Source organism: Chamaea fasciata, unplaced genomic scaffold, assembly GCF_029207755.1.
Source record: "Chamaea fasciata isolate MVZ Bird 193981 ecotype frontalis unplaced genomic scaffold, bChaFas1.0.hap1 SCAF_21, whole genome shotgun sequence".
Taxonomy (NCBI): Eukaryota; Metazoa; Chordata; class Aves; order Passeriformes; family Sylviidae; genus Chamaea; species Chamaea fasciata.
The window spans coordinates 6,253,098-6,276,609 of NW_027094106.1; the positions used below are offsets into that span (position 1 = coordinate 6,253,098).

Genomic DNA, 23,512 nt, shown 5'->3' on the forward strand with positions numbered 1-23,512 from the left:
CTCCCATGGGGAGAGGGGTTTGTTCTGGAGGGATATTGGATGGGGCTGCAGGGGGGTGATTGGGTGGCAGGCTGGGGTGCTGCTCCTCAGCAATTAATTCCCTGATGGAGTTGCTCCTTCCAGCCCTGTGGTCCCCCATACAGTGGGAACAGAGAGGTGAGTCCTTCCCAAAACCTTTCAAGCCAAGGCTGTGGCACTTTCCATCGGGGTGGACAAGCACAGGGCATCCCCACATCTGACCTCGGTGACCTGCAAAGCCACTGCTTATCCCACCTTAGCCCTGTGGGAAAATCACGGCGGATTAAGAGGCGCCCAAACCAGGCTCCCCTGGCCCCCAACCCCACGTGCCCGGGGTACAGCACATCCACGTGACAGCAGGAATGTGGGAACACAATCCAGGCCTTCAGAAACATCCCGGGTGTGGGCAGAGGCTGGAGAGCAGAGGCAGCGTTTTTAGCAGATGCAGAGGCTGTGTTATGGGCAAGGATCAGCGGAGCAGCTCCTGGAAAAATTGGAGTACATGGGTCAAGCCAAAGAGGAAGCCCTGGGTGAGAGTTCTTCTCCAGCTGGGAGCTGTGAAGGGCACACAGGCACCTCAACACTGCTTGAGATGACATATCCAAACCTGGAGTAGTTGTGCCCAGCACCTGGAAGCTTCCCTGCTCTCCACAAATAGAAATATAAGCGGCTTTGGCCACGCATTGTCTCCAGCCTCACACTGCCCATGGATCACTCATCTTTCCCTGCCCAGCAGGAGTGTCTCTCCTTCCTCAAACCATGTGCCACCCTCTCTGAGCAGTGCCTTGCTCCAGCCTGACCCCAAGCTCTCCAAACGAAGTGAGAGATTTTGTGTTAAAGCTTATTTGCCACACAAAGGAAACGTGACTGACCCGGTGCATTTCCCCAGACTGGTTCACGTAACTCCAAGTGGGATGATCCTGTTACATACACGGTGCTGGGCTGCTGGGGAACAGTCCAGTGTGTGAGAATTGGTGAGGAAAAGGAAATGTGGAGTAGAAAAACATTTAAAAACCTTCATCTTCCTCCATAGAAAGGAGAGGGGTAGGGAAAAAACAACCCAACAAGAGAGGTAGAGTGTGCCAGTGTACAGTGTATTTTCACTCCATGGCAGGGAGACACAGGGTAAGGACTGTACTAACCAGTGACACCCCCAGAGTGGGCTGGGATGCTGAGTCCTTTGGTCCCCTCTCAGTCCTTTCCCCTCAAACCACTTCATTTGCAGCCATTTATTAAAAGCTCGTGTTAGTAAGAGCCTTTGCTGCCAGGTGAGAGCGTTACACCGGGCTCTGCAGCACAACTTGGCATTCGTAACAGATGCCTGCATCCTAAAAGGTGCCTGAAAACCCCACATCTGTGGGAAGTGACCATCACACAGCATCCTCCCACCAGCCACTCGCGCTCTCCCACGCTCATTTATGGGCACTTAAATTATCTGGGGACAAAACAACACGGAAAACGCTCCAGTTGTCAGGAGAGGTTGGGGCTGCTGCCCCCGACCTGCACCCCACCGTGGGCAGCAGCCACCCAGCCAGGTCTCAGCCTGGGACAATCTCCTCAGGGAGGGCTCATCAGTGCAGGGTTTGGTTTTAGTGACCATCACGTCAAAGGCAAAGCCTTGGAGGTCTGTCTTGCTGGTGGTGTTCTCATAGGAGATGCCACAGAGAACTCAGTGTCCCATGGCTGATGGGACACCACAGGGGTGGGCTGCAGCACCACAGGGATTGGAAACAGCCCGTGGTGTCGGGATGTCTGGAAGAGCAGTGGGGAAACAATGCTGCCTTACCCCCTTCTCGTCTCAGTGGTGCCTCAGGGAGCTGTGAGAGCTGTCGAGGCTTCTCTGAGCAGCTCCCAATTGTCCGACCACATCATCATCCAAAAGTGTTTGGGGAGCAGAGCCACAGTGCCTGGTCCACGAGCACCTCCTCAGCTGTGCAGGGCCCAGGATGTTGAGCCACAAGAAAAGCCTGGATGCTCTGTTAGTGCAGCCCCTCCCTGCAAGGTACTGAAACAGCCACGTCCACCCTCCACTTGCTCCACGGGCTTGGAACTTCCCCCCTCACACGGAAGGAGGCTATTCCTCCTTCTCCCGCCTGGATTTGAAGAAGTCACTGCGCAGCAGGCGGTAGAAGAGGACGATGTTCATGGGCGTCATGATTGCCATGCCCACCGTGCCCACGGCGTAGGTGGCCGGGGGCACGTTCTGGCGATTGAGGAAGAGCCAGCGGGTCATCCAGGCCAGCGTGGCCATGCGGAACACCACGTAGGTGCCCAGGTTGACGAGGCTGTTGAGGCGGTAGCAGGTGGTGTGCACCAGGTTGGCCATCAGCAGGATCTGCCGCAGGTGGAGGAAGATGGAGTTGATCTCCACCAGTAAAGCCACGAGGGCAAAGCCGACGTACTGGTGGAGCAGCACGGCAATACCGAAGCAGATGATGACCTGGGAAGGAGGGAGAAGAGAGGCTGAGCCCAGGGGCTGGTTGCTCTCAGCTGCTGTAAGCTGGAACCCTCCACACTTGGGCACAGCATGGAGCAGAGGTGGAAAGGATCATCACAGCAGTGCCAAACCACCGGTCATCCCTGCGGCAGTGCAGCCTCTGGCACCTCCTCACCGTCGCATGAAACCTGAGTGGGTTTCTCTGTTCCAGTGGGAAGACAAGGAAACAACTCTCTAAGCCCCAGGTTGGCTAAGGAGACAAAGCAGCCTGACCTAACTCTGCTGTTGTGGCCCAACAGGTTTTCTCACACACAGTGAATGGACTGGAAGGGAGACTGTAGCCCAGGGCTATTGCCGCTGCTGGCTCAGGGATTCTCCCAGAACAGGCACCCTGCAGGGATTAGGTGGCTTTGATGTATCAGAGAGCCCCCTGAAGCACCCCGGGGCTGTTCGGGTGAGGATTCCTGCCCCGCACCCTCCCTGCCAGGCAGGGGGACAGGCTCTGCCTGCCCACGCTGCAGCACACTCCGTCCTTTCTTTGGTTTATGCCATTAATGCTGTTCTCTGTATGGGCTCTGTAATGAGATTATCTGCTCCCCGCTCGTTAAGTCACTGTCTTGGCTTGAATTAGCTCCATTGTGGAGATGAACTTTTGGCTCACCGGCAGCAGCCAGCAGAGCCCCAGGGCTCACTGACAGAGCAAGTCTGACTACCCTGCCTCAGTCCAGGTGAGTGTGCTTGTCCCCCTCCCCAGGCCCTGCACACCCCTGAGCTTCCCCTGAACCCTGCAGCATCTCCACTGCTCAGCCCCAGGCTGTGCCACCCCCCTGCCCTGCAGCATCACAGAAATGTTTTGGTTGGGAAAAACGCTCCGGCACCTGGACATCGGAGGTGATCAGAGAGAAACGCACAGGCACAGCCAGACAGGCAGAAGGCACTGGAGTGGGAGTCCTGCATCACAGCTGCTCCAGCCACACCAGCCCCAGCTGGGAGGAAAGTACCCTGGGGAGGGGGAGGTGGATGGATGGGGTGTGCAGCCCTTGCTGGCAGGTGCTCAAGAGGGCAAGAGCCACAGGAGGTGAGCTGCTCACCTGTGCCAGAGGGGACACCTGGGTCACTGCTGTCAGTGACACTGTTGTGGTTTAGCCCAGCCCTCTGCCCCCATACTCTGTGTACACATGGTTTTTTCCTCCCCCATTTCTGTGGGCTTTTCTGCAGACCCCCCTAAGAGTACAGAATCCTGCAGGACCAAGAGGAGCTCCAGGTCCTGCTGTCTGGGCTCCTCTCCCCAGGAAATAAAATCAGACTTTGTAGCAGGCAGCAAACACCCACACAAACAATAGCAGGAGCCCCACTCATGTCCCCCAGCCCTAGCCTCCCTGGTGGTATCTGTGCGGGTGCACTCACCACAGAGTGATGAAAGAGCAGCTCCCAGGACTGATGAAGTTTCTGATTGCACAACATGTCCACAAAGTCTTCAAGGAAATAGCCTGGGATCAGGGAGTCCATGAACAAAAAGGGGGTCAGGAAGGGCTGTGCCAACGAATCCCCCCTGCCCCGGTGGGCTCTGTGCCTGACTGGGCTGGGCAGCCCTCCCAGGGAAGCGATGGTTGTTACATCTGTGTGGGTGGGGAATCACACACAGCAAAAGAAGGAAATCGGTGTGGTTTGGGTCCCCCAGGCAATCACTCTGTAGGACTTGCTCTAAGGAAGAGGCACCAACTAACTCCACAAACCCTATGTGGACACTTTTGGGACGCCCCAAGCCCCGGCTCCCCCCGAGGACGGTGGAGGGCAGCCCGGTGCCCAGTACCTCCTGGCTGCGGGTGCCGTGGGACAGAAAGGAGCCACTGTCCTTTGCCAAGAATAGGGCGATTGTTTGAGGTGCCTGAGACATCGCGACACGGCTCGAGGGGCTGGTGTCAGGCACCGACGAGCCCGTGAAGACCCCCCGCGGGACAAACGGGACAGTCCATCGCCAAACCTCACCTACAGACACGGCCACCAGGCTGTGCGCCCCGGGCGGGTGTGTGCCCACCAGGTCTTTGGACATCTCGGGGTGGAAGTAGAACCTGCAGGGAGAGAAGTTGTGAGTGTTGGGCAGTGCCTCCGGTTCCCCATTTCCCTCCCGGTGTCCTCAGCATCCACCTGGTGCTGCCGACCCTCCCCGGAGACCTCCTGTTGCCCTGCTCCACCCACAGCCACCCCTCTCCTCCTGTTTTCCCTGGAGTCTCCCCATCCCCTGGTGCCTCCCTGCCCCTCGGACCTTCCTCCCTCTCTCGGTGCCCCCCAGTCTGCAAGTCCTCACACTCCCCAGGGTCCCCAACACCCCCGTTTCCTTTAGTGCCCCCCTGGTCACAGATTCCCGTCGGGGTCCCTCGATGTCCCCATTCCCTCGCAGTGTCGCTGTCCCCCCGGCAGCCCGGTGTCCCTGCGGGGCTCCGCGGTGCCTCTCACCCGGCCAGCGCCCCTCCGCCGCTGAGCACGCTGTGCGCCAGCGATGTCCAGATGTTGCGCCACTTCCAGCGGTTGCGCCGGGCCGAGGGCGGCGGCGGCACCAGCCGCTCCAGCCCCCGGTTCAGCAGGCGGAAAGCCGCGAAGGACCCGGCCACCACCAGCAGCCCCGGGCTGAAAGCCATGGGCATCCACCGGCCCGCCGGGCTCCCATGGGACCGGCCGCGCTAACCGACGGGCTCCGCCTCGCCCAGCCCCGGGGCCCGCCCTGGGCACCGGCACCGCCCCGCCGGCACCGCCCTGCCCCGGCCGCGATGCGCATGGCCCGGGCGGGGGCACAGCGAGCATCACTCCCGAGGGGAAGGGCCGGCGGCCGCCCCGCTGCTGGCGCTGGCAGCTCCCGCATCCCCCCGCGCAGGGGTGCGGACACTCAGCGGCAGCGCTTCCCGTCGGGGCGTGGGACGCGGGGAGAGGGAGAACGGGAATTGAGCCCCCGGGGATGTCTCCGCCTTCCCCGGCATCGCACGGCAGAAGCGGCGCCAGCCCGGAGCCGGCTGAGAGCGTGGCACGGAGCGCGGAACGCGTGTCCCGTCGCTGTGCGGGATCTGGGGGCACTTCTCTCGTTCCCCGGAGGTTCCTCCTCCACCTTGGTGGCACCGGGTGGCCCAACGCCTTTCCCATGAGGTGCTGCGGCCGGTGGTCCTTGACTCCAAACATCCCCGGCAGGTGATGCCTATCACTGTCGTTGTTTCCTTGGGCAGGAGCTCTCCAAGCCGCCGCTCACCGCGGGTCAGGACCCCCCAGACCACACCACAAGGGCTGACGCCACATCAAGCACGAAAAAAGATCTGATTGCCTTGCCTAAAAATGCTCTGCCCACAGCACTGTTATCCCTCATCCCCCTGTCCCATGTCTGGTCCCTAGAGGAGCTTCCCAAGGTCTGGGATACCCCAGCTCTTCTGTCTGGAGGTTGTGGAAATTCACAATCCCGTAGTCACAATTTTAGTTTTTCCCTACAACTACGCTGCTTTTCCAGCTTCCCGTAATTTGATCGTTCCCTTGTTGCTTTTTGATGTCTCCAACAGAAGCTGCTGCACAGCCTTCGCTTCCCCTTCTGCCGCCGGGCTGAGTCACCGTGTACACACCGATTAATGTCAAACTCCACCTCTCCTTTGAGGTATTAATTTTGGATGAAATTTTCTACTTCCTCTTCGCTGAAACAGAAGCGTGTGGAGCCTGAGCTCTTAGTTGCTGTCCTGGCTTTGGGGTGACGGACACGAAAACATCAAACACACACTGATGGAAGGGACGCTGAGTGATTAAATCAAACTGGGAGATGAGTGAGGTTCTTTTCCAACCTAAACGATTTTGTGTTTCTATGATAGTCCCAACTGGTAGAAAAGCATCTGTTCATGCTGCACAAATTTGCTTAAAAGCCAGGCAAGACAATGTACTTTCATAACAGTTACGTGGCTGGGAGACACTGCCTGAAGTAATAGGCAGCCCTGAGTGCTCAGGGGATTTAAAATAATCTCCTGTATTAGGACTGGAAGGATCACACAGGCTAATCTGTTACTGAGAAGACCAAATGCAAAGACATTTTTGTTCAGCATGAGATGTGCTGAGGAAAGAGAGACAAGCCTTGGAGACGTGCTGGGCTGCTCAGGGCACTGAGGAGAAAAATCATTTAACAATTAATTGAGTATAAAATTGCACAGAGCCGGTTTCCGAATGAGAACTCATCTGCGGTGTTTTAGCCTCAAAAAAATCTTGACTGCCCCTTTCCCTGGTGACAACTCTGCCCTTCACCTGCCTGCAGGGAAAAATCCCAGGCTATGGAATGCCTGCAAGTCCAGCCCCGTTTCCCCAGGGGCTCCTCCACTTGTGGTGTGTTTATCCTAGAGATGAACATTCAGCCGGGCTGGGGGACAGGAATAGTTAAAATGTTTCTGGAGCCTGGAGAGCTTTTACCTACTACTTCTGCATGGGAGGAATTTAAGCCGTGATTATTTGAGCCTCTGATTCAAGGACTTTGATCCCATTGCTAGAGCACTACCAACAGTTACATATAAACTACTCTTTGGGTCATTTTTAGCCCAGATTTCATTTGATTTCACCAGGACTTCCCACTGAGCTTTAGTTTCTTACAACCCCGATTCCAGCCTTTTCTCCTCGTCTTCCTTCCTCTGCAGCAATGGCATTAACCAGGGGCGGTTTTGGAACTGGAGACTTCCAAGCCCAGTTACAAACAAGTCCCCTGACACCAGATCAGGCCAAATAATTCAGCCACACGCCACAGGCTCGGGGGCCAGGCTTGTCCCAAAAGAACCCGAAGGAAGAGCAGCGACGGGAGCTCTCGGGCGCAGCTGCCACAAGAGGTCCCTGCACGCCCGCTGGAGAACCGGGAGCCCGACCCGCTGGGATTCCTCATTCCCACCTTATTTGGAGATACTGCCTTTTTCACCCAGATTTCCAGAAGTTTTCCGACTGTCCCCAAACGACCTCGTTTTCTGCGGGGAGGCAGCTCAGCCTGGTGCCGGGTGGCTGCCGGTACCTGCTCCCAGCAGGGCAGGGGACTCCTCGCAGATACCAGCAAGGACGTGCCCCGGTCCATCCCATAATGCCACGGGCACCACAGCTAATCCCATAGTGGGGGCTTTCCAGCAGCAGCTGGGGTGTAAAATCGAGGGTACAGAATTTTATTCAATAGCTAGACTATCGTTTTTGTCTCCCTTTCCCAGGCTGGAGTTTCTCTGCAGCACATCTGAGAGACAGAACCCATTTTCCACAATAAGAAGCTGGCAGTTTGGTGATAATCCACCACAGGAATTCTGCCAGCTGAACTCTGTCCCCACCAGATGCTCCCCAACTACCCCTGGGTGGAGGATTGGGTGTGCTTTTGCACTTCCACCATCCCTTACATAAGGAGGAGCCCACTCTGCTCCCAAATGCCCAGAGGACTCACCAGAACCAACAGATGTGGGAGCCAGGCACGAGTTATGCTCCTGTTTTTGCAAAGCTTCCCTCCCTTAATCAGCCTCTCCGCATCCAGGGAGTCATAAAACCCATCTGCTCACCTAATGCCAGACCTGGCTCACACCTGAAGTAATCTGAGGAGTCCAAGACCTCAAAACAAATCAAGCAGCTTGGCTTCCAAACTTTAATTAGCTGTCATCTCCTTCCCTCTCTAAACTGTGTCACCACTCTGTCTGCTTAGGCCATAAGAAGTCAGATGATGTAGGAATGCTTTATATATCCACATCTCCATTCAGGAAGTCTGGAACTTCACACTTACAAAAGGATATACTGTGCAAAATGCAGGTTCTGCATGGCAAAGCATGCCCAGGCATTGCAGAGGCAGCTGTGGAAAGAGCTGAAATCAATTCAAACTTGAGCATCCACCCCTTCCAGCCAAAACTTGAGCATCCACCCCTTCCAGCCAGGAACACCTTCCTGATGTGGAAGCTGGATATTCTCCAGGTAGAACTTGCTGTGGACATGGGAGAAAGGGATTTCAGTCTCTGTGAGTGTGCTGAGCAGCTCCAGAATTAAGGGCAAGAAATGCCAAAATGTGCAGCACTTTACCATTAACCTCAGGACTTGAACGGAGGAAATCATCTGCACTTGCACTTGCACCACAGCCTGCCCATTTACCCTGCCTGTATCTGCAAGCTCTCACTCTTGAGGGAAGTGAGGTGCACCCCACAGTGTTTTGACCAGCCCTGCAGGTGTTCTGCTGCCCAGGCTGCTCATCCTTCCTGAGATCATTCCTGGAACGCAATGTCTCCCGGGAGTTTCACAGAGCCAGCATGTTCTGGTGCCAGATACCAGTTGCAGACTGGGCACAGCAGCTGCCTTCTGCAGCCTGGCATGTGGGAATGTTCCCAAACCACCCAGGCTGAGCCTGCTTTGCCCACACGATAAATGACCCCAGGGCAGGTTGATCTGGATGCTCTTCTTTTGGCCTTCTTCCTTTTTCCCAGGACTGGAAGGATATTTTTTTCCCCTCAGGACTTGGCACAAGGGACTCGTTGGAGAAACCTGTGTTGACAGCAGAGTGTCCCTAAGGATGCTGCAGGCTCAGCTGTTTCTCAAGGGCTTGGGCTGGACCAGCTGTCATGAACCAGTGGCACGAAGGATGTGCTCTCTCCTCACTCCAGCTGCACAGGTGTGCCATGGGATAAACAAAATTCCATTGTCTGGCAAATCCCCTTCAAGCACAGCAGCACAGGCAGGTCTCCTCTGCTTTCAGCAGCTGCCATGCCCCAAATGTTTTGACTTTCTGAACTGTTGATGTGCAGTTATTAGTAAGGTTTCAGGTTCCTTCTTTCCTTTCCCAGTGTTCAGTGTGAAGTGGTGCCAGCTGTCTGCCAGGCCTGTATCCCATCGCTCACCATCACCAGACATGAATGCTTAGGAAGAAAATGTGAAACATCACATATAATTATTCTTACCCTGTAAGCAAATTCATTCCCGTTAAATATTTCTTTTTCCTTGTCTTCTTCCCTTGTGGGATGAACATTTTTTCCCCCTGTTTAATTCACCAGTCTCAAGCTTAAGTAATTTTTGTTGAATATGCATGTGCTTGATGATTACATCATGGTACATTTATGACTACATGGGTTGTTTGGGGTTTTTTTGCATTTCAGACAGGTTAAGAATGAGTCCTCCAAGGTGGAACCACATCTCAACCCCTTCACCCAGTTCAGCATCACACATCAGCTCACTCAATTCCTCCTGTTTTACAAATACAAGCACAGGAGCTTCCCCACTGCATCTCCTGCTGCTGCTGGCTCTGCAGCTTGGAACAGGTTAGGTTCCCTCCTGAATTCTCTCGTTATTAATATCACAAACCAAGCTGTTCTGAGAGCAGTGCCCCATTAATCACTTCAGCTCTGCTGCAGGTTTCACCTCGCTTCCTCTTCCTGCAGCTGAGCAGTTTTCCTATGATTTGACTCTGTGGGTGCTGCTTGTTAAGTCAGTGGGTCTGGTAGAGCAGGGAAGGGCCCTGAGCTGGGAAAAAGATGAATCCACACAGTCATGGCATGAAAAACTGTGCTACTCCAGCTGATGGTGGTGGGAACTTGAAGGCAGGAAAGGTACACCCCTTAAATCCTTGCCTCTAAAGTTGAGTCTTCTGGGAGGGCCAGCTGCACTGGGGAGACACAGCAGAAGTGAAGGTATCTAATTAAATCCAAGGTCAGCTCAGCAGCTTATGTGAGTCAGCACCAATGTGGGTGGCAGATCTCAGAGATGTCTGATGCCCACCCGGGCTCCGTTTGTGGTTGAGGGCACCACTTCCTTTTCCTCTCTTCCTTCCTATGTTTAATCCTGAGTTGTGCTACAAGCAAAGGTCTAAAACCCTCTGGGTAACCACCTCTGGTTTACCTAAAAAGGGCCAAAAGAAGTTTACAGAGCATCTTCCTGAAAATCTGCCTCCAACCCCATCCCAGTCCCTCGAGGGGATATTGTGTGTCCCTGACACACACTAACATCCCTGCAGCCAACCCCCACCTTCATTCTGACACCCAAAGCCCTTTTCCGCTTTGTATCCTTTGTCTGTCACCTTTTTAATATCCATTCTGTCATCTTTGCCTCTGTCAGGCCTCTTGTCTTGCCCTTTCCTTTTGCACTTTACAAAAGCCTTTCCTGGGTGCTCGGCTGCATCCCGCAGCATCCAGCAGCCGAGTCCGCAGCTCAGCCCCGGAGTGCAAATGTCTCTGCACAGGATCAAGCTCCACCTGCCTCACCCCAAAGCTGCACACCTCTGTGCCTGCCCCTTTGGCTGTTCACTGCACATTTCCATTCCTGAGCAAACATTTTTTCCAGTGATTTCTGCTGAGTCAGAGAACGCTCCGTGAGGGCTGCTGCTCCTCCACGTGGGAACGCGCTTCTGGGGAATAATTACAGAGAGTTTAAATACGGATGTTTGGCAGCCAAATTGCTTCACATTCAGGCTCCTGGCCAGGAGGGCAGAGCCCAGAAGCTGCTCATTGGTGCTGTGAGAAAATCCCTCGTTCCTGTGCCCATTGTGGGTGTGCAGAGCCCGCGGGCCAGGATTGTCTGGACACGGCAGTGTCCCAGTATCCTGCTCTGAAGGAAAGGGTGCTCGTGGCTTGCAGGGTCCCATGAATTGAACTGTTTCTCAAATAATCCAGCCTGCACTTATCCAGCATCCTGCACGTGCCTTCTTCTCCGTGTCATACCCACCAGAGGATTTTTATCCTCCCCGCTGCTGGATTTGGGAACGTGCTGCTGGCAGGGAGCTGATCCCTGTGGATCTCCTGTTCTGCAAGGCAGATGATGGAAGCATGCTGTTGGTAACTTTCCCCCCCCCCCTTAATTTTTGAGACATATTTTAAGTTGTGAAACATATTGACTGTGAAATAGAGATAAGAACAAGAGGAAACACAAACAGCGTAGGTGTTACTCCCGGTTTTTTGCAACTCCCACTTTGTTGTAAAAATAGCCCAGCAAGCAGCACCCTGCTCCATGCCATCCTTCACGGGCCAAGGGATGATGGGATCATGTGTCTGGACATCAGTGACTGAATCACAAGCAGAGCTGGGATGTAAGGCACGTGCAGAGCTGCTGAAAAGTTCACGTTCCTTAAAAGCAATAGAGAAAAATCCTATGAAAAGATCAAACGAAAGAATTTTGAATGTTGTTGAAATACATTAAAAGTTGCAATATCATTACAAAGTGCTGTAAAAATACCTTGTGTTGAGCTGGAGTGCTCAGGAAAAGGGGTAGTGGGAAGAGACCATGGGATATCAGCAAATCCCCTTGAGTTTCTGGTCACACTGCCCGGGACACACCCTATCTTTGCACCACACCTGTGCCATAATTCCTATTTGCCTTCAATCCTTTTGCAACTCTAAACCCCAGCAAAATACCCTTAATTAGGCTCAGGTCAGTTGCAGAAATCAGATAAAACACCCTTGCAGGTGGCTGCTTCCAGGACCTGCATCTCCTGATGGATGGGAATGTTGTGCAACGTGGGGAGAGCATCACCAGCCGTGGGCTGGCAGCAGGCAGAGCTCCTGTGGTGAGACACCAGGGTGGCACCTCACAGGAGAAAGTCACAGACAGAAGCAGAGGTGGCTCTCTGACCTGGGAGACTGGTGCCTGAACCCTCCTGGCAGGACCAGGTGAGTACCCACTGATGCTTCTCCTGAAGAACCTGGGATTAGGGAAGCGGTGCAGGGAAGATTTGCAGGAGCGAGTCACCACCCTGCACCAAAACTTACCTTGAATGATCTTCCCCTGCTCCATTTCTTGCTTTTTTTTCCCTTCAAAATAGAGAGGAAGATTCCTAATCAGCCTCTCAATGACTGCTAAGGCAGGGAGAGCACTGAGGACCAAGGGATTGGCTGTTTTCTAGCCCAGGAGGCATTTTGGGAGAGGATTAGTGCTTTCACAGCAATTAACATGAGTAACATCTCTGCATAAATGTTGGAGAGGCTTTGGAGTGGCTGAAGCATCTCTTTAGACCCAATTTGAGGGAGACATGGGCTATAGCAGCAGAACCTCCCCATAAATAATTGTATTTGTTTACAAGAGCCATTAACCACATCTGCTCACTCACCCTGAGCTGCAGTTGAGTTTAATGGGACACGGGGCTGGAAATGAGAAGTTGCTTAATTTAGAGGAGAAAAGGGCAGAGGAAGGGGTGTTGGGTTTGGGCACAAAGTTTAAAAAGGGGGGTATTTCACCAGTTGAATGTCATTTTGCTGCTTCATCAGAAATTTGGGACCCTCTGAGTGCCTGACATGGACCTGCTGCCAGCAGCCACCAGCGTGGGCTGCGATGACACCATCACTGAAGAGGTCTGCAGGGAGGACGATGTTGGGGATGGACAGTGAGTGCCTGGGGATGAGGGTGGGGGATTTGGGTGGTTCTGTGCCCACCTCTGCCCCTCTCCCCCAGGCTCCTGGAGGTGATGGTGGCTGGCTATCCAGTGCTGCTGGTGAGGAACAGGAAGGAATTCAGTGCTCTAGGCAGCAAGTGTCCCCACTATGGTGCCCCGCTGAGCAAAGGTAACCCTGGTTTAGGGCAGGGGGGAAAAAACCACCTTGGGGAGGTTGGTTCTCAATGCCCAGCTCGGGGGGTTCTCTTGCAGGGGTCTTGAGAGGAGAGAGGCTGCGCTGTCCCTGGCACGGGGCGTGCTTTAACATCAGGACTGGAGACATTGAGGAATACCCTACTCTGGACTGTATCTCCTGCTTTAAGGTGACTTCTTGTCCTCCCATCTGGGTGCCTCTCGCAAGCCCCCTGCCCTGGCCACAGCTCTGTCACTTAGAGCTTCAACACAAGGGATGACTCTTGGGATGATTCCTTGGGATTATGTAAATCCCTGCCCTAAAGCTCCTTTCAATCAAAGGTGATGCCATAGATCCTGGTATTCCTCAGAGCCAGCACAAGTGCTTTGGGAAAGAAAAAGAGGATTTACAGCTCTTCCTCAGTGCTCTTAGGATGAGGAGAAAAGCTCATGAGCTCCTCAGTATCATGTGACATCCAAGATCAGAGTCAGAGACAGATGGCACACTGGACCAGGATCTCCCAGGAGAGCTTCTGCTACAATCTCATGGATGCAGCACTTAAAAAACCTCTCCTTTCCTTCCTTCAGGTAACAGTGCAAGATGGAAAGGTGTTTATTACAGCAAAAAAGAAGGTACTGACCTTACCTGCTGTCACTGAGCACAGGCAGCACCTTGGGCTGTGTATGACTTGAGCAGTTTGCGTTTTGTCGCAGGACCTGGAAAGGAGCCTGAGGGTGAAGGACACAAGCAGGAGGTGCCTCCTCAACAGGAACACGGTGCTGCTGCTGGGGGGAGGTCAGTGAAGGGATCTGAGCTCTGCCCCCTCCACACACGCTGGGAGCTGCCACTCTCCCCTCCAGGGAGGACTGCGCTGCTCCTCCTCCTCCTCAGTGACGTGTCAGAGGGCTGAGATGAGCATCTCTTGTAGGTGTGGCCGCCCTGGTGTGTGCAGAGACTCTTCGCCAGGAGGGATTCACTGGTAGGATCATCATGGCCACCAATGAGAAACACGTTCCCTATGACAAGCCCAAACTGACCAAGGTCTGTGTGAGAAAAGGGCACCTTGTGTGCCTTTGTGTGCCTGGGCACCACACGTGACATGGGGCACACGCAGGGCCAGGGACAACGGAGAGTGCAAAGCAGGAGGGCTGAGGCATCCAAAAGGAATAGGGGTGTTATTTCCAGGAAAATATCTTTTTCCTCACAGAAGTCTTTGATCAGAGTAAACATAAGCTGATGTTTTTATCTCCTTCTATTGAGTTTTTCCCACTAGAGTTTGATGGTTTTTCTGAGGTGGGCACAAGGTGATGGGGATGGGGCAGTGTGGGGAGCTGTGATTCACTAATGCAAAATTCGCCTCTTTTACAAACTGACTCCAGGAGAGACACTTCAGAAGAATTGCTCCAAGAATTCCTCCAAGAAGTGTTTCTTTTCATATTTTTGTTGTGTTTCCAGGAAATGAACTTGAAACCTGAGGAGATGTACCTGAGGAAACCTGAATTCCTCAAGGCTCTGGACATAGAGTTCTGGCCAGAGAAAGAGGTACCAGAGCAGCTGAGCTCAGTCCTCTGTGGGTGATCCTGTTCCTGCCGTGGGGAGGGTGTAACACTGATCTGTGCATCCATGGATGGACCTGTGGGAAGTGGGAGAGGACCCCAGCACCCCTCACCTCACCTGAGTGCCCAGAAACAAGGCACACAGGCACAGGCAAGACAGAGGGTGGATCAGAGGTACCTGTCTGATCTGTACCCCCTCTCTCCTGCAGGCAGTGTCCGTGGATTTCCAGAAGCAGAGGGTTCGCTTCATGGATGGGTCCTCCCAGAAGTACCAGCAGCTGCTCATTGCAACAGGCAGCCAGTGAGTGCACAAAGTGTCTGCCACACACAGGATTTTAGGCAGGAAAACACTGGGGTGTAGAGGTGGAGGTAGGAAATGCGATGAAAGGGCAGGATGGAATGACACCGTCGTGGGTTTGTGCTCCTTTCTTATTCTTTCTGTTTGATTTATGTCATGAAATGCATATGCATTCTCTCTCTTTCAGCTCTGGTTTCCTCAAAGTCCCAGGTGCAGACCTGCAGAACATTTGCACACTCCAAACCCCAGAAGAGTCCAGCAAGATCTTGAAGCTGGCAACTGGGAAGAACGTTGTGATTGTAGGAGCTTCATTCATAGGTACCGGGCTGGAGTGGGTGTCAAACCATCAGTGAGAGCCTTCAAATCCCCTTCTGTTGGGTGTGCACATTAACTAGAGGCCCTCAGGGAAGGGATGATCCTTTTCTACCCGGCTGGGATCCTCCCTGGAGCTGCTGGGGGTGTGCGTTATGCAGCACACACTCATTCTTTCCTCTGATAGCCAGAAACTTTGAGAGCTATAAACAATTGCTACACATGGATAGAGGGAAATGTGCCTTACGAAAAGGTCACTGTCCTCCAGAGGAGCTGAATTCCCCAGAAGCATTGGGAAAGCTAAGGCACAGAAAGGGATTTATTTTGTCCATAACCAGGAGCTATTCTTTGCATCTCCGAATATCCAGTTCTGTGTGCAAGAGAACAAAGAATGGGGAGAGCTAAATACCTCAGCCCAGAAATGCATAGCAAAGCAATTCAGCACTGGCAGCACATCAGATTTGTTCTCCTGGAAGGGGAGAAGGTTTCCAAGGGTGCAGGTTCATGCTTGCAGCAGGCTTACCTTGGGCATGCCTCTTCCTTGCAGGAATGGAGGTGGCTGCCTTCCTCTCAGACAAGGCTGGAACCATCTCAGTGGTGGAAAGAGAGGAGTTCCCTTTCCAGCACACCCTGGGTCCTCAGGTTGGAGGTGTCGCCATGAAGGTTAGGAAAACCTGGGGCTGATTTCTAGGATGGAGAACACATGATATCCAAGCAGCCCAGGGATCCACATCAGCCCAGGAAACCTCGCCCCTGTGCTGAGTCACAGCTCTGCATGCCCAGCCTCTGTCCTCACCCACGGGCTCTGCACACACGCCTGGTCCCAATCATCCCACACACTCACATCAATTCTTCATCCCAAACCCACCTCACACACCAGTCCTGACCAGGGCTGCAGTGAAAAGTCAGGCTTCCAGGCTGCCTGCACCAGCCAGGGACACAAATGGAACCTCCCTGCAGCCTGGAGCAGCAGCAGAGCTGCCTGCCTGGGTTTTGGCTGGGTACAGCTGTTTTTATAGCCTGGAATTTCCTAATGAATACTCAAACCAGTCCTTTTCAGATGCTGCAAAATAAAGGGGTGAAGTTCCACATGAAAACAGAACTCTGTGAGCTGAAAGGAAAGGATGGAAAGGTCAGTCATGCCTTTGTGATCCCTGAACTGCTAATTTTAGGGGAAAAAAGCCCAAGTTGAGATATAACCCAGTGCCTACATCAGGCTTTCCTCTCCCATGTCTGGACCCTCCCTTCCTTTTCACTGAGCACAGCTCTGGGCTCAAAGGGCACCAGTAAGTGTTCCCATCCCAGGGACAACAGCGTGATTTTCTTTTACATTCCCAGCAACACACATTAGTTGGACAAGGTGATCCAAACCTGGGGAAGAAAGAAAGACAGCAAAGAGCAAAGCAGCAGGGAGGCTGTGGGAATTAGGGCAGAGGTTTTAACTCTTTATTAATGATCCTTCCTTCTTTCCTAGGTCGCAGAGGCTGTTCTTGCCAATGGAGAGAATCTCCCTGCAGATGTGGTGGTGGTGGGAATAGGTAAGAGACCCCAGCTGGGAGAGGGAGGCATCTTTGGGAATGGGGAGAACATCCAGCACTCCCAGGGCATCACAGTTCATTTCCAGGACACCATTCCCTGCAGTCTCTTTCCCGCTCTGTTATCATCCAGCCTTTCCTCTTGGCCCCAAACACCTGGAAAAGTCAGCAGCCCATGAGCACACACTTGGCAGGAGGAAAGGGGCTGGTTCACACTCTTGCTGTGCCTTTGGCTCTTGCTGAGCTCCACAGGTCTCTGCTGCACTACCAGAGCTGCTGTGTCCTGGGCCCTGGTTTTGCTGCCCCTGTAGTGGCTCAGCATCAGCCCAAGCACAGGTCACTGCTTCAAGTGCTCTGCTCCAGGCAGGAACAGGAACTGTGAGGCCAAATTTCCTCCCTGTCCCTGCAGAGCTTCACTGCGTTTTGTCCTTTCTCCTCTCCCCACAGGGTCAACCCCCAACTCAGCGTTTCTGAAGGGCACCTCCATTGCCAGAGATGGCAAAGGTGCCATCCTGGTGAATCTGGTGAGTGCCAGCTGAGTATCCCACCCCACACCCCTCCCCTTCCCTCTCCTCACTGTACTAATTGCCTTTTGTCCCATCAGCACATGCAAACCAGCATCCCCGATGTCTTTGCTGCGGGGGATGTGGTGACATTCCCGGTGGCGCTGCTCGACGGGGACAGGTCCAGCATCCAACACCAACAAGTGGCAGAGGCCCACGGTGAGGGCACAGCCACCTTCCAGCTCCCGTAGAGACGGGAATGGGACAGAAGGGAACGATTTTGAAGGACCTGCAAGAAGAATATTCTCTGTGTTGGTTCATCACAGGTCACTGTGCTGCTTTAAACATGCTGCAGAGAGGGAAGGAGCTGCACACTGTTCCTTACTTCTGGACCACGATGCTTGGGAAAAGCATCCGCTATGCAGGTAGGAAGGGGCACAGAGAGGGGAACAGAATTTCTTCCCACCAGCTGGGTCTGGGGCTTGTAAACACACTGTGGTTGCAGACTTCACCTGAAGCAGCTCAAGCTCTGGGCTGGCTGCCATGGTGAGTTGGAGCCCTGGGCCGAGAGGTCACCCAGAGCTCTTGTTCTTCGCTGATCTCCAGTGGCTCAGAGGTCACAGAGGAAGAACTTCCCTCTCCAAACCAAGGAGAGGCTTCAAGTCAGTTCTGCTAGTCCAGGGCCTTCATGTATGCTCCCCAGCCCTGTCCCAGCCCCAGTCACTGTCCCCTCTGTCCCCACCCACACTGACTCTGAGGTGGCATGGGTGACAACTGCTGTGCCAGGGCTCCCTGAGCAGGGTCTCTCTCACAGGCTGTGGGAAGGGATACACGGACACTGTTGTGAAGGGCAGCCTGGAGCAACAGAAATTCCTGGTCTTTTACATCAGGTGAGTGAATCCATGGCCAGTCCATGCCCTGGAAACAGGGCACAGGCCTCTCTCTTACAGCCTGCAGAGATCCCACAGAGGCTCCACATCTCCTGGCTGTGCATCAAAGGCAGCTGCTGGGTGCTGAACCAGAGAAAACCAAAGCAGAGCAGGGAAGGAGAAGAGAATGAACTCAAATGATGACACCAGCTGGGCAGAGAGCCTGGGACACCTCTCCCTCTGCCCCACTGCTCCCAGGCTCAGTGCCCAGCTCCCAGCAGTGCCAGGCAATCTGCCACAAGTCCCTGTGCATCCTGCAGCACCAGCCACCCTGCCCTGAGCCCTCTGAAACACAGCTGCTCCCTGGCCACTGTGCCACAGGGATGCTGCTGTGCTGAGCTATGTACACTGAGAAGATCCACATTCTTCCTCTTTCCATTCCAGGGATGGCCATGTGACTGCAGCTGCCAGCCTGAACTGTGACCCCATGGTGTCCCTGATTGCAGAAGTTTTGTACTTGGGGAAACAAATCTCCAAAGAAGAAGCAGAGTAAGTGACGTCCTGACTGAGCTGGTGGGTGGCTCTGTGCTGTTCCCCATGTCAGCAGAGCCCACTGAGAGACACAGAACCAAGAGGAGTCACTGCAAATCCCCAACCTTCCTCTTGTTTCCAGGGCCTGTGACATTGGCAACATCCCCTTGCTGGCACAAAGCTAAGCTTGGTGTGTGTCCCTTAGGAGGGGCTCACAACCACGTGTTGACAGCTCCACATCTTCCCACCGTGGTGCAATAAAACCATCAGCAAAGCTGAACCCAGCACCTGCATTTTTGTGTTTGCAGACAGCGCTTTGGCTGTCCACTTGTGCTGGGCACAGCTCAGCAGAGCTGCTGCTCTGGATGAGAGGAGAATGCCCATGGCCTGGGGCTCTGCTGAGGGTCTGAGCTGGCAGCAGCCACCACACATGCACAGATACACCAGGCAGAGATACACCAGCTCCTCCTGTTCCTTCCCTGTCGGCAGGGAGCTCTCATTTAGCACACCGGTCACGCTGACCTTCTCCTTTGCAAAAACACATTTTCCCAGCAAGGGGAGCTGTGACCGAGACAAGCTGCTCTCCCAGCAGGGAGCGAGGTGGGCTGTGTGCAGGAACTTGCACAGAATACCCTGCCCCTAAGGACACAGGGATGCCACCCGACCTGTGAGCCAGCAGCACCTGCTGGCAGTGTCACTGCTGTCTCGAATACTTTAGTTGCTGCAGTGAGCAGCCAGCCCCTCTGGCAGAGAAATCCCAGATCCAGCCTTTCCTGCTGTGTCCCTGCATGCTGGATGCTTGGAGGAGGTGACCAGTTGCTAGAGGAAAGAGTTACTAGATTTTTGCAAGGCAACAGCAAGCGAGGCCGTGCTTTCTACAGGAAACCTTGCACTTACTCACCAGTCACATGGGGCTGGGCAGGAGGAAGGGTAAGTCCCAGGAGCCGGGCAAGTTCCCACAGGGACACTCAGTGACAGCCCAAATCCCCTCTGGTTTGATATGAAGTGCAGGATAGCCAGAGCCTGAGCCCTCTGCAGTGCTGGTTTTGTGTTCAACACCCAAATTTATCTTCTGGCATCTCACGCATGAATTTGACCTGAAATGCAATGTTTTGCATTTCCTGACCTGGCCATGGGTTTGGTGCTTCTGCTCAGAGCAAGTCGTTGCTGTGAAAGAGGCACATTTTAACCAGGAAAGAGCTGAGTTTCAGCAGCACAGGTTGTTCCTTCATGACAGGGAAAGTGTAGATTTCTGAGGCACATGGAGCACACGGCTCTCATACAGATCAATCTGCGCTGCAGAAGAGGGGGAGCACAGCCCAGGAGCTGCTCCTCCCTGCCCTCAGGCACCCTCCACACCCCCCACCCTAACTTTCTGCCCCTCGATGCACTCCAGAATGTGTTGGGCACTGAGCAGGTGCCAGCTGTTTTGCATGGACTTGCAGCAGGGCAGCTGTGGTGGAAGAGACGGGCTCTGCCTCAAGCTGGAGGAACTGATCCAAGGGTGTTCAGCAGTCCCACTCCCTCTGGGTGACAACCACCCCAAAAGAAACTCAGCTTCTTGTAACCATCAGCAAGAACACACCAAACACAACAGCTTTGTATAAGAAGGAAAGACCCCAGGACAAGAGATTTATTCTATTTCTGCCACTTAATGGACACCAGGCCACTTTCCGTGCTTTGCTGGGCGCCAGAGTTTGGGAGCAGCCCTGCCTTGGGCAGCTGCAGCCTGGGCAGGCAGATTAAGTTGAGATTGTGCAGACATTTCAGCACAGGGCTGTTCCTCCCTGCCCGCCCTCGGAGCTGGGATGAGCCTGCTCTTTCTGGCAGGCCCTGAGCAGCAATGCCTGGACACTCCCCTGATTCCCATTCACCGAAGCAGCCGGGGAGCTGGAGGTCCCGGCAGTCCTGTGGGAAAGCCTGGGGTGCAGACGCTCCCTGGAGCCTTTGCTAGGAGCTCCCCTCTCACTCAGTGCCAGACAGGGCCTTCTCCAGTCCTGGAGGGCAGCTTTCAAGTTCCTTCTGGGGAAGTCTTCTGCTTCTGTTCACCAATGAGACTGTGGAAGAGCCCAGAAAAGTTCACCACAGCCCCTCTGAGTGCTGCTAGCTGGAATACCTGGAATGCTGGCACTGCTGGGGGGCCTCCCAGGGACAGAGGTTCCGGGAACAGCCGTCCAGAGCTGTGTGTGACTCGGCCCTGAGTCACCCCGGCCCAGTGGCCCGGCCCCACCGCGCCCGACCCGCAGCAGGGCAGCGTGGGCGTGCAGCCACCCTCTCCCCAGGCTCCATCCCACTGCCTGGCATGGTGCAGGATTAATCCAGCTCCTGAGCTCAGCAGCTGGTCAGACCTGTGGCCCACGCCCAGCCTTTGGCCCAAGGCACCTAAAGGATCAACCCTCCACCAGCAAGACCCCAGAGTGGCATCAGATGGGGACACAGCTCTGCTGCTGTGCCCCTCCCCCGGGGTCTGCAGCCCCCACCATCTTCCCACCTGATTCAAGCAACAAACTTCCTAAAACTGAACAGTTGATCAAAACAACATTTAATGCCTCTCTCAGACTCCTCCAGTCACCTCCCAGCTCAGTGCCGCCCCACTGAGTGGGGGGATACAGTTTGACAGCCCTGCTGGCATGGCTGCCTGGAATCCTCCAGCCAAGGCTCTGTCTGGAAGCTTTGAGGAGACTTTCTTCATCCTGGACGGACTCATCCTCAGCCCTCCAATCCACAGGACGCTGCAGAGTGGCTCATCCCGGTCGCTCAGGGCACGGCTCTGGCTGGCATCCAAGGTCTCAGTGACGAGAAGAGAGTGGCTACATTCAACAGTTCTTCAACTGGCAGCTTTAGCTACTGGAGAAGGACATAAAGCTTGCCACTGAAGAACTGGTGCTGGTTAGCCAGGAGCAGGGTGGCAGAGCAGCACCTGGGAAGGGAGCACACATTTCAGAGCCAGGATTGAACTGTGCCGAGCTGAGCTGTCACCCACAGCAGCTTCTCTCCCTCATCCCAACACTGATCTATCATTCCCTCTCCCCAGGGACATCCCCCCATCGAAGGAAATCCAGAGGCAGCTCCAACCTCAACTCTCCCCATCCCTCCCCACTCCCAAGGCAGGCAGTACGTGAGCTCCAGCACCTGCAGCCAGCCTTAAACCACGAGCGACAGGCAGGGGAATCCAAGGCCATTTCTGCTGGAAAACAAGAGATAAGGCAACCTGCTCGGGCAGGGCCCGGTGGCTGCAGCAGGGAGGCCACTGCAGGTAGGGGTTACGGCGTTCCCAGGGCTCACCTCGGGCATCCATCAGCGCTGGCAGGGTCCCACCTGGACAGGAGCCAGCCACTTCCTGACGGGGAAGACACTTTGTCAGGCGGCTGCTGCCGAGCCACCGGCGGGGGAATTTCGGGCAGCCCGGCCCCTTTCTGAGTCGTTTTGTTGGAGGGTAAGGACACCAACCCCAGGGCTGGTGTGGGACCCCACCGCTTTCCCCTCGGCCCGGGAAAAATCCCTTTTCTACAACACCCAGCGCTTTTAGCTGCTGGGGTCGAGTTCTGGGAACCCCCTGGGAAACCGGGTATGGTGGGGGACAGACGGCAACGGGAAACATGGGAAATCCCCGGGGGGGCATCACAGCATCCTCCCACCAGCGTCACCCCGAAGGCACCGGGGACCCGGGCTGGCCCCGGGCCCGGGCGGGCAGCGGGGGAGGCCGGACCCCGGTGGGCGCCGCGGCGGGGGCTGCGGGGCCCTCGGTGCGGGGCCGGTGGCCGGGGCGCAGCGGCGGCGGCGGGGCCCGACGGGGATGCCGAGCATTCCTGGCGTGCCGGGTACATCTGGTCCGGATTCCAGCGAGTTGGTCCCGGCCCTGCTCCACCCCCGCCGGCCCGTGAATCAGCACCCGCCGCCGAAGCCACCGGCCCCGCCGGCACCGCGGGCCCCGCCAGCATCGGGGGCAGACGAGGGGGGGCCCTGTCGGTAACAGGGTTCCCACCCAGCCCTTCTCAACACCGACAGACCCCAGCGGCTCTGGAAAGGGCCCCGGTGGGAGCCCACCCCGCTAATAAAAAACGCTGTGGCCCCAGCTGGTGCCCCTCTCCCGGTGTAACCGGGTCACCCCCCCTCCCCCAGTGTCTCTCCTCTCGGTAAAACCAACTCCCCCCTCCCCCCTAACGGAGGCAGCTCCCCCCACGCCGCTCCACGGCAAAGTCGCTCCCTCCGCACCCCCCGGGACATCCCGCCGTCCTCCCGGCCCTCCGCTGCTTGGGATGCTCTGCTCCGTGCCCACGGCGGGGAGCGGCCGTGGGTCAAAGTCTGCCCAGTCCGGTCCCGGAGTGAAGGTCACCCCCGGGGCGGCCACCGCCCGTCGCGGGGAGGCCCCGGCCGCGGCCCCGCCCGCCCCACCGGGACCCCCGGGCACAGGAACCGCGCACGGGCCCCGGCCCCAACCCCCCCCCTCCCCGCCCCACCGACACCGGGGGCGAGGCCGCCCGGCCCAGGCGGCGCCGCGGAGCCCGGCGAAGGACGCGGCGCGCCGCACCTCCCATGGCCGCCCTGCCCGGGGGAAAGGTGACCTTCCCCCACGGGGCACGGCGGAGCCCCTCAACCCTCGGAGCACCGAGGGCGACGCGAGGGGCTTGACCACCCTTATCGCCCGTCCCAGCGCGGTACCGGCGGACCCACCTGCGCGGGTCGGCTGGGCCCCACTTGGCCCGGCGCCGGCGCCGCCGCCCCGCAGGAGCCGCCCGGGCCGTGCCCGGTGCCGGTGCCGCCGCCTCCCCCCGCCGCGCGCCGGCTCCGTCCCGGATCAGCTGGCGGAGTCATGACGCAGCCGCCCCCCGGCCACGCCCCCGGCCACGCCCCCGGTCCAATCGCCGGCCGGCACCGCCGGCGCGCGCCGCGCCCGCCCCCGCGCCGCGATTGCCGCCCGCTCCAGCCAATGGAGACCCAGCGCGGCCCGCGGCTC

The 23,512-nt window shown here is 55.9% G+C and overlaps 1 protein-coding gene, 1 long non-coding RNA gene and 1 pseudogene across 2 annotated transcripts; 1 reads left to right on the forward strand and 2 right to left on the reverse strand.

The window, feature by feature from the left end:
* Window positions 1-769: 769 nt before the first annotated feature.
* On the reverse strand, window positions 770-5,140 carry TLCD2 (TLC domain containing 2). The gene is made up of 4 exons (XM_066202207.1): window positions 4,913-5,140; window positions 4,445-4,527; window positions 3,863-3,945; window positions 770-2,458 (listed from the first exon to the last, which is right to left on the reverse strand). The coding sequence occupies exons 1-4, from the start codon at window positions 5,098-5,100 to the stop codon at window positions 2,093-2,095; spliced, it is 720 nt and encodes a 239-aa protein (XP_066058304.1). The 5' UTR covers window positions 5,101-5,140; the 3' UTR covers window positions 770-2,092.
* Window positions 5,141-9,569: 4,429 nt separating this feature from the next.
* On the forward strand, window positions 9,570-18,782 carry LOC136300073 (apoptosis-inducing factor 3-like; annotated as a pseudogene).
* A 2,299-nt stretch (window positions 18,783-21,081) lies between these two features.
* Window positions 21,082-23,353, reverse strand: LOC136299807 (uncharacterized). Its single transcript, XR_010723574.1, has 3 exons — window positions 23,230-23,353; window positions 21,841-21,895; window positions 21,082-21,475 (listed from the first exon to the last, which is right to left on the reverse strand). It is a non-coding gene; the product is annotated as an uncharacterized lncRNA (long non-coding RNA).
* Window positions 23,354-23,512: the final 159 nt, after the last annotated feature.